Consider the following 15,366-nt stretch of genomic DNA (forward strand, 5'->3'; position numbering starts at 1 on the left):
TGCTTTGAAGCTTCATCCTGTAAAGGCATGTCTTTATGCCTTCCCTAAAAAAAAAAAAAGAAAAGAAAAGAAAAGTAAAGCCGGCTTTTAAGGAAATCCAAGAGAATAAACACCAAAGCCAAGCCAATAGAGAAACTTATGTGTAAACACTTGGTCAAAATTAAACAAAAGCTCTGTGATGGGACCTTTTCCTTCATTTGATGTAAATAAACTTGCTTTGTGTTGGGCTCTGAAGATGCATCATTAGTAACACTGGAAATACTCTTCTCACACCTTTGTTATGAGGAGAGGTGCAGCTTGGTCTCCTGGAAGAGATTTCTCGTGAAATAAGATGCCCAAAGTGACCATCTCGTGGTGTGCAGACACTTGTATAACATTTGGATTCCTTATAACTCTGATTCTTATGGTAATGCTTAACCCCAAATTATTTAGCTATCCACAAATCATCTTAAATTGTACACACCCCGTCCCTAACACACACATTCCTACCCCTAAGCATGGTCAGCCTATTACTCTAACATCATATATTTTTTAATAATGCTATTGGTAAACATTGGGAAAAAATAAATTTTCTATAATTACATTTGTGAAGTCCATTCTAAATAAAGAATTTAGTATTATCCATGTTATAGTTTGCCCTCTTTAAGGTTAACTGAGAAATAACTGTTTCAGTCTGTCAACTAAATATTTTGTTTTCATGGAGAGTAATTTGAAGAGTTGGAAGTTAAGAATATATGGCTTAGATATACATATTGAGGAGCAGTTGAAGTTGTAAAAGTATACAATTGTATAATTTTCTCCTCATAACTTTAGAAATGTCAATTTTAGTGAAATGGAAATCTCTGCTTCCTGCTCTGTAAATAAAAATGATGTTAAAACGGTTCATGTTCTTCTCAGTGGCAGCAATTCAATTCAATTTTACCTTTGGCATAAAGCCTTTCTCACCTTAATTTGAGACTGACTTGAACCATAACTGATATATTTTGAAAGTTTTTTTTTTAACCTATTAGATAGATACATAATAAAACCATCTTTCCACATCTGCTTTAGTTAATTATGACAGGCAAAGGAAATTGTTTTTATCAAAGCTACTCTATAGGAAATCACTCTGACAGTTACATAGCTTAGTTGATCTTTTGTGTTTCAGTACATAAGATAAGATTTGTATATGGCCTGTTGATTATGCCCAACCAGAAAGACAGCAGTACAGAACAAGCACCCCTGTGTCATGTTTTTCAAGCATGAGGGCCCCCTTTTAACATCAAGTAATATGCACTACTGTGTGATCGTAGTTATGCTTTTGGTATGTATTGATGTGAACATTTGATAGAGCACTGTGATTCAATAATACCTTCAAGAAACTTTATACTTGATTAATCTAGATACCACCACTTGGGGACATTTAAAGCAACATTAATTTTATTTTCAATAACAGGAGAATATGTGTCACTTACCATATTTTTCTCATTGTTCCTTGAAGAGGTAAAAACTTTACTAACATTTGTGAACTGAATGAAGTCTTTGGTCACTGACATACTCAAGTAGCAGCTAAGTACAACAGAGGCATTTGAAAAAAGAAGGAAGAACTACAGTTGTGCATAGAGTACAAATAGCTCTTATTTTGTACTTGGTTTTTTAGTAAATGCTCTTTGAACTTGACTTTACTCTTATTGTATAGATAATGTTAAAGACAGCTTTCAAAGAAAAGATTTAAAATAAACTTCTGTTTATTTCATGCTTTTAAGCACTTAGCTGTTCCTTTACTGTTACTTTTTTATATAAACTCAATTTTAACATCAGAAGATAGGTCTCAGTTTACCTGAAGGATAGATATCCATACTTCATCATAAGACAGAGTTGAAATTTTGTGTTTTGTCTTAATTCCTAGACTTGCCTATCAATGAGGAGGAAAAGTCACCTTAAAAAACCTTAAGTTAATCAAACATTTGAAACTTTAATGAAATTCATACTCTATCTACATTCAGGGTTTGTCATTCCTGACTTAGTTTAAACGGGGGACCAATCTTTCAAAATGATGTATTATTTATGAGTTTTACCATCACAGGCCTTCAGTACTGTGATCATCATTATAATACAAATGTGAAGCCAGGGGCAGGCACGTTTGAAAATGGCCCTGGTGTTCACTTGAGTTCAACAATGATGGTACTACTTGGTACTATCTTTCCATTCCCTCCTCCCAGCAGGAGTATCTGCACCCAGGTTGAGATTACCTTTATACTAGTGGCTTCCTTCTCAAGCCGCTGGGACCACGTGGTCTCCAGATCGTGGGTGGGTGGAGTTTCCAGCTGTCACCAAAATTTAGAATGTTTGTTCCTCCACTGGTAAGAGTGCTCTCATTCTTACACTGTAAGGGACAGAAACAGGGCAACACTTCGATTGGCTCCATTAGAAATTAGGGGATACAAATCAAAAGAGTCAGAAAGAGAGAATGATACTGAGTTATAATAAGCAAACAAGTTTTATTTATTTTTTTACAAAGTAGCTCCTGCCATAGTGAAAATAGCCCTTCCAGAGGACCATGTCATTTGTCCTGCATTAATATAGACAGTGCCTATAGCATGCAGGTCATGAGAAGATAGAAAGATGGTTTGTCATATAAGAACTTGTCTGTGAACTGTGGCTCCTCTTTTTGACTGATGTAATATTGATACTTTAGGAATATCAGCTGATATTTGATTAGATGTATAATCAGAATTTTGATATTCATCAGAGGTTAACAAGAGCAGCAGGGATCTGGTATGAAATGTGTCAGATACACTACAAATCAGTTGATTATGTGCAGAGGTTCTTATGGTGACTTCCTTGCATACCCTGCTGAGTTTCACTAGTAACTTTTTAAGCATTCTGTCCTGGGGAAAAGGAATCTTCAATATATTCTGTATAGTTTAAAATATAGAAAAGATGACCTGTGAGTTCTAAGGATGTTTCAAAATATCTACCAAGTAACAGAATAATTAGATGGGCCTTAAAAATCCTTATGAAAGAAATGATACTTTTAGCCGATGGCACCAGAGGAGGGAACTGAAGAGGTTTTTGTTGTATACAAAGAGTGAAAACAGTATCTGCTCAAAAGAGTTATAAAACCCAGATTGAAAAAGCCTTGAAGACTAAGTAATTGCTTATTTATCTGTAAATTAATGGAAGGAATGAAAACTGGTTGAAATTATGTGTCTTATTATTGACAGGGAAAACTCTTTATTTTATGTTTTCAATTGTATTTTAAAGTGAAAAGAAAAAATCTTGGTACATTTAGGTAGGAAAACATCTGGCTGTAAAAACAACTCGATAAAAAGCTAATGTGATTGGTAGAGAGGGCAAGCAGGTGTGTAAAACACTTATTTTTACTTACATTTTAAGTCATAATGTCTCATCAAGTTTAGTATTTGGGTTTTTCCCCCCAAATTCAGCAAAAGTGACAAAGTTCTCTTGTGCCTCCCTCTTAGCCATCTCCCTCATTCTTTTATAAGGGATGGATAGAGAACGTCCTAATAGATTGCCTCACTTAAGGCAAGTAGCCTTGACATCATGAAGTTCTCTTTATTTCTGGTATCTTATTCCAGGAGTAAATATCCAGTGAATGATTCTCATTAGAGGGCTAACTAATAATCATTGTTGAAAGCATGTAATTGAAGTATGCAGCAGTGTTAAATGCTTATGGTTTGCTTTCTCTTTGTAGAACACAAAGTAATTATAGTGGGACTGGATAACGCAGGGAAAACCACCATTCTTTATCAATTGTAAGTATGGGTGTTTATTTAAACAGTTTTTATTATTTTTGTTATTGGAGCTAATTTTGTATCATTAATAAGAATGAGACACCATTATAATATAATGGGAAAACTTAAACACATGGTTTTGTGTTTTACCAAACACAAAATTTATTAAAAAGTGAGTAAGGTAAACTGCCATATGTTTGCTACAGTCAAAAACACTCATCTTTTTCCAGCCTTGAAAGAAAGAATTAATATTAAACTAAAAATAAATGAAGCACACATTCTAGTGCTGGAAGGAAGGAATAAAGTACATTTTGCTTAGTTCTTCCCCCTCTGAAGTCCATGTAAAATAGACTGATATCGATCTAGGAAGCTATTGCTACTCTCCTGACTAATAGTTCTGGAATTCTTTAACATACCCAGACTTGTCAAATCAAAAGAAATGAAGATCGCCCCTGAAAATATTGCTTTGGCAGCTTGCAACAGGGAGAGGCTTGAGACTTTCAGAGAAATACATTAATACTTTAAGGAAATTTTTTAGCAGCCACTTGTCAGACAACCTCCCGTTATCCTTTCAGTGCCAGTGAAATGACCCTTGTTAAACAGTGGAAATGGATCTGTGTCCCAGGCATTTAACAAATAGTTATGAAATACAGTGCTCCATTGTGTGCTTCTTATCTCTTCCCACCTCATCTTAAGTACATCAGCTGGCAGCTCTCCAGAAATACTTCACTTAAGCAGTGCTTAATGTTTTTTTCAGCTACTCTGCTAAAAAGCCACAAACTTATGGCTTGTTGTTTCAGAGTTGAATAACTACTCATTTTTCTTTAAAACATTCATTCATTGGCCATTGTGTAATTTAATATGACACAGCCTTTGGACATTAGAAATGAACATTTCAGAAACCTGTCATCATTGTTGAAATAATTTTGCACACAGCTTCAAAAATACATATATTAAACCCAAGGGAGAGTTGCAGACTTCTTCCAACATAGTACTGACATGTTATAGGCAAATAGGTATTTGTTGAATTAATTAATGTAGCTTAACCAATGAGTATGATAATACATGTGATATGAGTATCAGTGTTCTAAATAACTTTTCATTTGCCCATAGACTGTAGTTTTCGTTAATAGGCATGCACTGATTTTTATGGTTGAGCTAAGTGTCTTTTCTCACATAGACAGTCTTTAAAATGATAGCCTACTATTCAGTGGTTACTACTTTGCAAGTGTTGATGACACAGTACCCTGGAAACTTGCTCTTTCAGGATGGGGGATTGGTTCTGCTCTAACCGATAACAGGGCATGGGGTTATTGGCATTTTGGCCACGAAAATGCAAACTCACACCACACAGTTCCCTTCTGTCCAGATCAAGTCTGTAGTTTATTCCATTAAAAGAACAAAAAAACTGCCTTTCTTCAGGAGTTGTTCTTTGTCTAGGTATTTGTCTGCACAAATGTTCTCCAAGGTTCTAGTTTTGTTGCTAGTGATTACCATCATTGGTGCAGGTAAGGAAGGTTGATTCGTATAAAAATACAGAGATAAAACTTGCTTCAGGTTCTCAAGATTTACAAAAGAGCTTTTATGGTGTCTGTCTTTTAACAGCTTAATGAATGAAGTGGTTCATACATCTCCAACCATAGGAAGCAATGTTGAAGAAATAGTTGTGAAGAACACTCATTTTCTTATGTGGGATATTGGTGGTCAAGAGTCACTGCGATCATCCTGGAACACGTATTACTCAAACACAGAGGTATACTAAAGTTACTTCGGAATCTGAATGAAAAGAATTAACGGGTAAACCCAGAAGACAGATAGGCTGTACATAAGGCATAGTGACAGTTCCCTTTTAATAAGATCGTTTTTTGTAAGGAATTTGAGGTTTTCAAATAAAAGAAAAAAGGCAAGTCTGAAGAGTAATGGGAGCTATTATTAGTGGAGTGCTTACTGTTGTCAGGCTCTCTCAATTCATCCTCAGGGCAATACTATAATATCTCCATTGTTGGAGAAAGCAGACACTAAGATAAATTATATAACCTTTCCCAACTTTATAAGAGGCCCTAGTTAGAGGAGGAATAAAATATTTTAAGCATAATTTAATATAGGATTTTCAAATAACATGAATTGCACATTCAAATTTTTGGTGAGATTATAGTTAAAAAGCAAATGATTTGCAAGCCATCCCCCTAGCATTCTTTGTCACTTATTTTCATCATTGGAGTCAACCCGGGGAACAAATCTGGAATATCTTCTATATCTGTTTTTATTTCTTCTCAGTTTTTTTTTTTAAACCATGCAGTGCTATTGAGAGAGGTTTATCTTCAGGAATACTAATGCACAATTGCATTCATAATTTTTCTTTACAAAGAGGTACCAAGCCAATTACTTTTTCTATAATGAAACCTCTTAAAATTTGAGGTTGTTTTTTTTGAGGGGGATTGCAGAGGAGGTGGAAGTGTTGATGCAAGGAATTTTTGGTGAATAAGTTGCCTTTTAAAATAAAAAAACATGCATTCCTCTAGATTTACATTGTAATAGCCTATGTGTATGTGTGTATATGTTCCAGTGCAGTGTATGACTGGTCAAACCAGACGGCATATCATAGATAAGCAGCAGCTGTGGCCGCACTTAATTGTTTTTCTATTTGCGGGGGAGGATAGGTTGGTAAGCTAATATTTATGGTTATAGGTTAGTTTAATATATATTTCTACAGTAAAATAACATTCTGAAACTAAAATGTGTTAGAGAGTGAGGGAAGAACAACATTTTAGCATAGCTGTTGTTATTTTTTCAGAGCTCAGAATTAACCCCAAGTGTGAAAAGACCAGTTATCTTTGGTGAATAGGTCAAAGTTGGTTCTAACTGATCCCTGTATATTGATAGCATTACTAAATGGTAGTTTTTTGAAATTGTCAACACTCTAGAAGATTTCACATGGGTCCAGAAAGACATACATTGTTAGTGATGCCATTTATATGAAATGTTCTTATAAACTATTTCTACAAGAATATCAAAATTACTACAAAGATCCTTTGACCTTTCATGTAGCACACCAGCATGGCACATAGCATTTGCAGTCTTAGATTCCAGGTAGGGATCTTATCTATGTGGTGTTTCTCCGACCACTTTGTTCACCCTACTTATCTCGCTTCTTAAATTCTTTGCATGGAGGCATCATCCAAAAGCTGAAAAGTCTCCCTTTTAATACAGCAAGTTACAATTGTTGACTAATTTCTGACATCTTCCTCTCATTAACTTACAGAGTTACTTCCCCATATTCTGTCTATTCTGACTTTGCCATGTTTCTTATATTTATCCCCTCTATTTTCTTTCCTTGTATCTCTTTCTAAGCCCTTGTTAGTTTATATTCAGGTTACTCGAGTTGTCTCTTTCCCAAATTGTAGTCATTTGAACAATCTGATTCTACCCTTCCTGTCTGTTTATTTTACTCACTCCTCTTCTATAACCCTCAAAACCATTTAATCTCATTTCTTAACTTTTTCTTCTGCATAAAATGTTCAATTTAGGGGCCCTTTCTCATTGTATCTTCTTATTTTTCTTAACAAAGATGATTTTTTTTTTTTTTTTGCGGTACCGGGGCCTCTCACTGTTGTGGTCTCTCCTGTTGCGGAGCACAGGCCCCGGACACACAGGCTCAGCAGCCATGGCTCACGGGCCCAGCCACTTCGTGGCATGTGGGATCTTCTTGGACCGGGGCACGAACCCGTGTCCCCTGCATTGGCAGGCGGACTCTCAACCACTGTGCCACCAGGGAAGCCCACAAAGATGCTTTATTTTGAATGTGTAACACACCTTTTTTCATTTACACCATTACCAATAGCTTTCTCCTGTTCTCTTTGTGCTCTTCTTTAATTTCACCTGCATCTTCTTTAGAGTATTATTAACACCCAAGTATATATATATATTTCTATTTAGCACATTTTTCTTGCCTTTTTATTGTTGATATTTTATGTAAAAATGTCTTATTCATTGGTTGTTTTAAAAATGTGTCTCTTTTTCTTTGAAATTAACTTCTTTCTAGTAGGCAGGAGACTGTCTTAAATAATTATTGTTTGCTTGAATGACCACAGAGTACTTTTTTTTTTTTTTTTTTGCGGTATTCGGGCCTCTCACTGTTGTGGCCTCTCCCATTGTGGAGCACAGGCTCCGGACGCGCAGGCCCAGCGGCCATGGCTCACGGGCCGAGCCGCTCCGCGGCATGTGGGACCCTCCCGGACCGGGGCACGAACCCGCGTCCCCTGCATCGGCAGGGGGACTCCCAACCACTGCACCACCAGGGAAGCCCACTACAGAGTACTTTTAAGTTTTAGTGAAAGAATAAATTACTGTAACTTTCTTTTTAAAAATTAGTTTTTTTACCTGCATTTTAAAATAAATCTTAGTACATATTAGGGCGTATTGTATATTCAAACATCACCTTTACCAGCATGGTTTTTATTTGTTGAAGTTGTGAGTTATTTTTCTTATTAACATTTGGATTTTACTGCTTGATGTGATTCAGTATAACATAAACTATGATGAAAAAGCAGTGGACATTTTATAGTGATGATGTCATAATAGAAAGTACTTCTAGCACTTAGAGTAGTTTCGCAGAAAACTTCAACATCCCATTTAATTTTCTTTCTTTTTACTTGTCTTCTAGTTCATCATTCTTGTGGTTGACAGCATTGACAGGGAACGACTAGCTATTACGAAAGAAGAATTATATAGAATGTTGGCTCACGAGGTAAATTTTGAAAAGCAAACGTAAAACAAATGGAGTAAGGTATCTGTACACTGGTTTAGCTTTTTCACAAAGATTAATGTCCTCTGCTGTTGATTATTTCATCATTAACAAAGTTTTATATATCAAATTGATGAAAGTCATGAGGTCAAAAATTTTTAATACTTTTTTCAAACTTAAGAAAACCGAACACATTAATCTGGAGACTAATACCATTACTGAAAATATTTTTCTAAGTTAAAACTACTTAGTCATGCCTTTAAAAGTCTGATAAATTGAGGCAAGAGAAAGGAAAATTTAAGGTTTTTTTCCTCCCTACAGTTTATAATAACTGAAAATTCTTTAGTGAATAATTTGGGATCACTTAATTCTAAATAGTTCATATATACGAAAGACTTAGATAATAAAACACATTCATGCACCCACTAGTCAATATAAGATATTAATTATCTTATGAGACCTCTTCAATCTGATTTCCTTCCCTTGCTTCTCAGGGAATCCTAAAAGAATTCCACCATCCTAAAAGTAGTGATTATTATTCCTGTGCGTAGCTTGATCTTTTTGCTACATTTTTATGTACTTGTCAGTTCTACAGAATATTATATTTCATGTTCATAAAACTTTATATGATGGTATTGTGTCTGTGTGTGTGTGTGTGTGTATGTGTAATCTTTTTGTAACTTGGTTTTGGAGGGTTTTTGCACAACACTGTGATTTATCCATGGTAGTATGTACAACTTTAGTTCATTCCTTTTAACAACTACATAGTATTTCACTGTAAGAAGATACCACACTTGATCTGTTCTTCTATTAATGAACATTTAAGTTACTTCTAATGTTTTGATAATATAAACAATTCTGCAGTGAACATTAATCACTGAGCTTAGGTTGTACAAAGACTTTAAGTAGTAAGTATTGCTCAGCCCTTACCTTCAGTACTCTCCTTTAAATTTTGGAGAAATTCTGTAGTATTTGGCAGTGTATACTATACTTGCCTATTAGAATATTGCTCGTATAGTTTTAAGTCATTATTTCAGATTCAGGTTTATTTTACTTTTAGTTTGACCCATTTGGCCCAATAGTAGAAAAATAATTTTTAATATCTAGTTTATATTAATCTGTCTTTGTTAGAGTAAATCATTAAATCATGGTTATTTGAGGTCATTTATTTTTATTTCAACAAAATTTTTATATTACATAGTAGTGCCTGATTATTTTAAAGTAGAAAGATTTCATTATAATTGTTCAGTAGGGCATATTTTATCCTCCTGCTTCATTACTTTAATTTGAATTGTGATATTTCACATATTAGAAATATTTCATGTTGATTGCAGGATTTACGGAAAGCTGCAGTCCTTATCTTCGCCAATAAACAGGATATGAAAGGGTGTATGACAGCAGCTGAAATCTCTAAATACCTCACCCTCAGTTCAATTAAGGATCATCCATGGCACATTCAGTCCTGCTGTGCTTTAACAGGAGAAGGGTAAGTACTCATCCGTGTGAGCGGAGGTATGACTTCTTTCAAATTTCTTGCAACTTTTTTCGGCCAACTTTCTTTCTTCTTTTAATCCTGTTCCATTTTTGTTTTTAAAGATAGTCTTTATATTGTGTCTCAGGCTTACAAGGTTGGAATAATTTTAGTCAATTACTATTGTTAAATTACAATTTAACAAAGTTACTGACAAATTTTTTGTAACGTTTCGTGTAAATGGAATGTTTCACCACAAAAGGGCAAGAACAAACTTTTGAATTAAGTTTTCACAGTCTAGATTTTCAGTTGTTCATTTCTTGCTTTTATCATTCACTAACTGGGAAAAAACTGTAATGTCACCTGAATGAAAGAGGAAGCTTCAAAAAAATTTCACGTTTTCTGCAAGAGCTTAATTAAGCCTAAACTCCCAGCTTTCCACAAGAGTGCATCTTCTTTATATATCAGAAGTCATTTTTGGAGGCATGCTTCTAAACAACAAACATTTAAGATAAACGCCATTCTAATGTATTCCTCCTTTCCTAAGAATTTGAGTTTGGACATAGTAGGCCAAGGAGAACCCAGTGTGTTATATATGGTTTACCCAGTTTATTTCTAGGAACTTTTTTTTTTTTTTTTTTTTTTGCGGTACACGTGCCTCTCACTGTTGTGGCCTCTCCCGTTGCGGAGCACAGGCTCCGGACGCGCAGGCCCAGTGGCCATGGCTCACGGGCCCAGCTGCTCTGCGGCATGTGGGATCTTTCCAGACCGGGGCACGAACCCGTGTCCCCTGCACTGGCAGGCGGACTCTCAACCACTGCGCCACCAGGGAAGCCCTCTAGGAACTTATTTATCTTCAAATCAAACTGACCTTCTCATTATTTCTCATACTAGAAATAGCTTGTAATATAATAGCTGTATGTTGAGTTTTTTGATCTGTACTTTTAAGACTAGGCCATAAGCACTCCATTCTTTAGCATTTAGGAGAGTAGGGTGAAATTCCTGCCGTCTTTCTATAGTGGTTTCAGTTTAGTTAATCTTTTTTTTTCATAAATAAGCATTTATTTATTAATAAATCTTTTTTTATATTAGTTATGCATTTTATTTATTTATTTATTTATTTATTTTTAACATCTTTATTGGGGTATAATTGCTTTACAATGGTGTGTTAGTTTCTGCTTCATAACAAAGTGAATCAGTTATACATATACATATGTTCCCATATGTCTTCCCTCTTGCGTCTCCCTCCCTCCCACTCTCCCTATCCCACCCCTCCAGGCTGTCACAAAGCACCGAGCTAATATCCCTGTGCCATGCGGCTGCTTCCCACTAGCTATCCACCTTACTACATTTGTTAGTGTGTATATGTCCATGACTCTCTCTCGCCCTGTCAAAGCTCACCCTTCCCCCTCCCCATATCCTCAAGTCCGTTCTCCAGTAGGTCTGCGTCTTTATTCCTGTCTTACCCCTAGGTTCTTCATGACATTTTTTTTTTCTTAAATTCCATATATATGTGTTAGCATATGGTATTTGTCTTTTTCTTTCTGACTTACTTCACTCTGTATGACAGACTCTAGGTCTATCCATCTCATTAAAAATAGCTCAATTTCGTTTCTTTTTAAGGCTGAGTAATATTCCATTGTATATATATGCCACATCTTCTTTATCCATTCATCCGATGATGGGCACTTAGGTTGTTTCCATCTCCGGGCTATTGTAAATAGAGCTGCAATGAACATTTTGGTACATGACTCTTTTTGAAATTTGGTTTTCTCAGGGTATATGCCCAGTAGTGGGATTGCTGGGTCATATGGTAATTCTATTTGTAGTTTTTTAAGGAACCTCCATACTGTTCTCCATAGTGGCTGAACCAATTCAACATAAATACTCAGTGCTAGCTCTGGGTTCTGGGATCATCAAAATGAATAAGATATCATCTGTATTCACAGTCTGATGAATTCACAGTCTGATGGTTCAAAAAAGGGAAACATTACAATAGCCAAGACATGGAAACAACCTAAATGTCCATCGACAGATGCATGGACAAAAAGATGTGGTACATAGTACTCAGCCATTTTAAAGAATGGAATAGTACTCAGCCATTAAAAATAATGAAATAATGCCCTTTGTAGCAACATGGATGGACCTAGAGATTATCATACTAAGAGAAGTAAGTCAGACAGAGAAAGACAAATATCATATGATATCACTAATATGTGGAATCTAAAATACAATACAAATCAACATATCTACAAAACAAAAATAGACTCACAGATATAGAGAACAGACTTGTGGCTGCCAAGGTAGGGGGAGGGAGGGAATGAGAGTTTGGGGTTAGCAGAGGCAAACTAATATATATAGGATGGATATATATAGGATGGATAAACGACAAGGTCCTACTGTATACAGCACAGGGAACTATTATATATTCAATATTCTGTGACAGACCATGGTGGAAAAGAATATGAAAAAATTTATATATATGTATATATCTGGGTCACTTTGCTGTACAGAAGAAAGTAACACAACATTGTAAATCAACTATACTTCAGTAAATTTTTTAAAAAGGGGAGGGGCTTCCCTGGTGGCGCAGTGGTTGAGAGTCTGCCTGCCGATGCAGGGGACACAGGTTCGTGCCCCGGTCCAGGAAGATCCCACATGCAGTGGAGCATTTAGGTCCGTGAGCCGTGGCCGCTGAGCCTGCGCGTCCGGAGGCTGTGCTCTGCAACGGGAGAGGCCGCAACAGTGAGAGGCCCATATACCGCAAAAAAAAAAAAAAAAGGGGGAATCAGGCCAGACAGAGAAGTGTCAGTGTAAAAATGTATACTGCGTCCAAATCTTGGTGCCTCCATCTTCTGGCCATGGAATGGCTGTAGCTCTTTGCACAAGTTTCCAAGGAGGAGGAACAGGGAGGCGGCATCACATCAGGATCAGCAGAGGCCTGATCTGGGCAAGGTGGCTGCAGCGTGGGAGACCTCCGGCTGGTCATTCAGCCACGTGGCCACCATTTTCTCCCGCATCCATTCACCAAGCCACCAAGCACGCAGTGCGACATCCACCATTCCAGGCACACCTCACCAGTGGGAGCAGAAACCCCCGAACCCCGCGCCCCCAGTTTAGTTAATCTTAAGGTGAGGGTGGGATAGTTATAGTCTTAATGGCAAAACCCCCAAAGCTGTATCTTCAAGATGAGACTAAAGCAGTTTCCCACAATTCTCAACTGATTAGTATCATTTTGTTTAGATAATCTTACACTTAGAAAGTCTACTTATTGTAGTGTTACCTGAATGTTGGCAGTTAAATGTATGAATAATTATTGTAGTACCGACTTTTGCATTAAGACTTAAAAATAAGTATACTTTCAATTTTTAAGTATAAAGTTTTTCATTTTGAAAATACTTTTGTCTTTTGTTTCAGGTTATGCCAAGGTCTAGAGTGGATGACCTCCCGGATTGGTGTGAGATAACTTTTTGCTCGAAAGAGACTCTCTATTTATTCTGTGACATGAACATTTTTCCTAGTACCTTTGGCTGCTAAGGCAGCAGCATGTTTAATTTATAACAACACAAACCTCTATGAGCAACACTTGAATCAAGTGCAGCTGAACTGGAACATAAAAGATTTTTTCTTAACTTTTTTTTTTTAATGCACTAATCTTCAGTTGGATGAACATAATGTGTAACTGTTTTCAGCAACAGAATTCTTCTGACTGCTTATTCTAATTATTCAACGACTGCCTTGTAAGAAATGTTTATCATATGTTTAATGTTTTCTGAAGTATTGTAATAACTTTAATGACCAGTTCCTTTCATTTCTTGACTGCCCCCTCACCCCACCAATGGCTTGGCAGAGCAGTAGTGGAAATTATCAGGTACTGTTTGCAAACTTACCCAGCACTAAATATTTGCTCCCTCTGTAAACTACTTATCTTTTGGGCGGAACTTATTGTAAATGAGAAAGAAATATGCCTAGAAGATATATATTTAAGGGGGAGGATGAAACATCACGAGAACTGCCTTTAAATGAGTTAATTTCCCCCACATTATTGCAAGTCATGGAATAATTTTAAGTTTCTGTTAGCATGGAAATTAAGTAGGCTATTTATCTAAAAGAATTAAGTTCACTTTTCTTCCTGCAGCACAGGATTCGTTTTGGTTAAAAATGAATCAAAATAAAATATTTATTTCAAAGCCCAACTTTGACAGTAAATATTTTGAATAAATCTGGTATTTTTAAGAATGTCACATTATTCAATGCATATATAACAATTGGAAGTTACTAAAGCATACCAGCACTAAAATTAAACCAAGACACTTGGAATATATTTTACTATCAATTACAAACAACTTTATTATCAGCAAAAATTTCAACTATTCCATTTGCAAGGGGCACCGCATCTGCTTGGGGCAATAGCTAAAGCAGGAATGCAAACAGTTCATTTTATTTCTTAGAATTTGAAATCGTGTCTATTACAGCATTTCTATCACCAGCAGTATATTACTTAAAAAACCATATGGCTTTCCTTGAATTTGTTAGAGGTTGTAGTGTAATAGGCTTGAAACAACTGACATTTGTATAATTATGCCTCATGTTCTAAGATCTTTTGCTGGATAATAGGAAACTGCTGAATTTAGTCATGTTTTAGAATATTACTATGAGACTCAAGTTTAATACACTAACAACTTAAAAATTTTTTAAATAGTTAAAAACTCATAATCTAGCAAAAGTATACTTATTGGATAGCATTAAAACATTTTCAAGGCAGTCGTCTAATATGAACAATAATCTAAATAGTGCATACCTTAAGAGGGAGGACAGGTATTGTAATTTTGATCCTCTTTATTTCAAATGTGTGATTTTGCTATTATGAAAGGGATAAAACACACATAGAGAATAATACTTTATTTTTGCAGTATTTTTCTTTCATCTGGGTCAAAAATAGGATTCAGTGTTCATAAGAACATCAGTACCTGTTCAAAAGTGATACTTTAATATTTTTTATCGTAAGTTGGTTTAAATTTTGCTGTTTTCAGTTATACTTGATTTATTCTATTTAGCCTAATTAATGTAGTTGAATGTGGTAGCATTTTTCTGATTTCTGTTTAGTGGTAGCACACCCTGGAACTGGAAATGACCAGAGGAAAGCTTTCTGGGCTTTGGGAAGCAGTTGTTCATTAAACTTGTTCTGAACCTTTTTCTTAGTGATTCTATACCAGGTAGAGGATAAATTTTGTTTTTAATACAATGCATAATCAAGAACATGAGAGAAAAGCAGACATGAATCAATATGGATGCTTTGTGTTGTGTATGTGGTGGTGGGGCAGGAGAAATTATGATAGTACACTTTGCCAGAATTTCTATCTTGGTTGTATAGTTTAGCCATGAATACTGAGGATAATTCTCTGAATTCTGTC

The 15,366-nt window shown here is 35.7% G+C and overlaps 1 protein-coding gene across 1 annotated transcript; it reads left to right on the top strand.

Moving 5' to 3' along the window:
- The first annotated feature begins 3,702 nt into the window (after nt 1-3,702).
- On the top strand, nt 3,703-13,418 carry ARL5B (ADP ribosylation factor like GTPase 5B). The gene is made up of 5 exons (XM_065872441.1): nt 3,703-3,758; nt 5,343-5,490; nt 8,401-8,484; nt 9,816-9,967; nt 13,370-13,418. The coding sequence occupies exons 2-5, from the start codon at nt 5,347-5,349 to the stop codon at nt 13,416-13,418; spliced, it is 429 nt and encodes a 142-aa protein (XP_065728513.1). The 5' UTR covers nt 3,703-3,758; nt 5,343-5,346.
- The last annotated feature ends 1,948 nt before the right edge of the window (nt 13,419-15,366 follow it).

The sequence above is a fragment of the Phocoena phocoena genome, chromosome 2 (genome assembly GCF_963924675.1).
Source record: "Phocoena phocoena chromosome 2, mPhoPho1.1, whole genome shotgun sequence".
Classification (NCBI taxonomy): domain Eukaryota; kingdom Metazoa; phylum Chordata; class Mammalia; order Artiodactyla; family Phocoenidae; genus Phocoena; species Phocoena phocoena.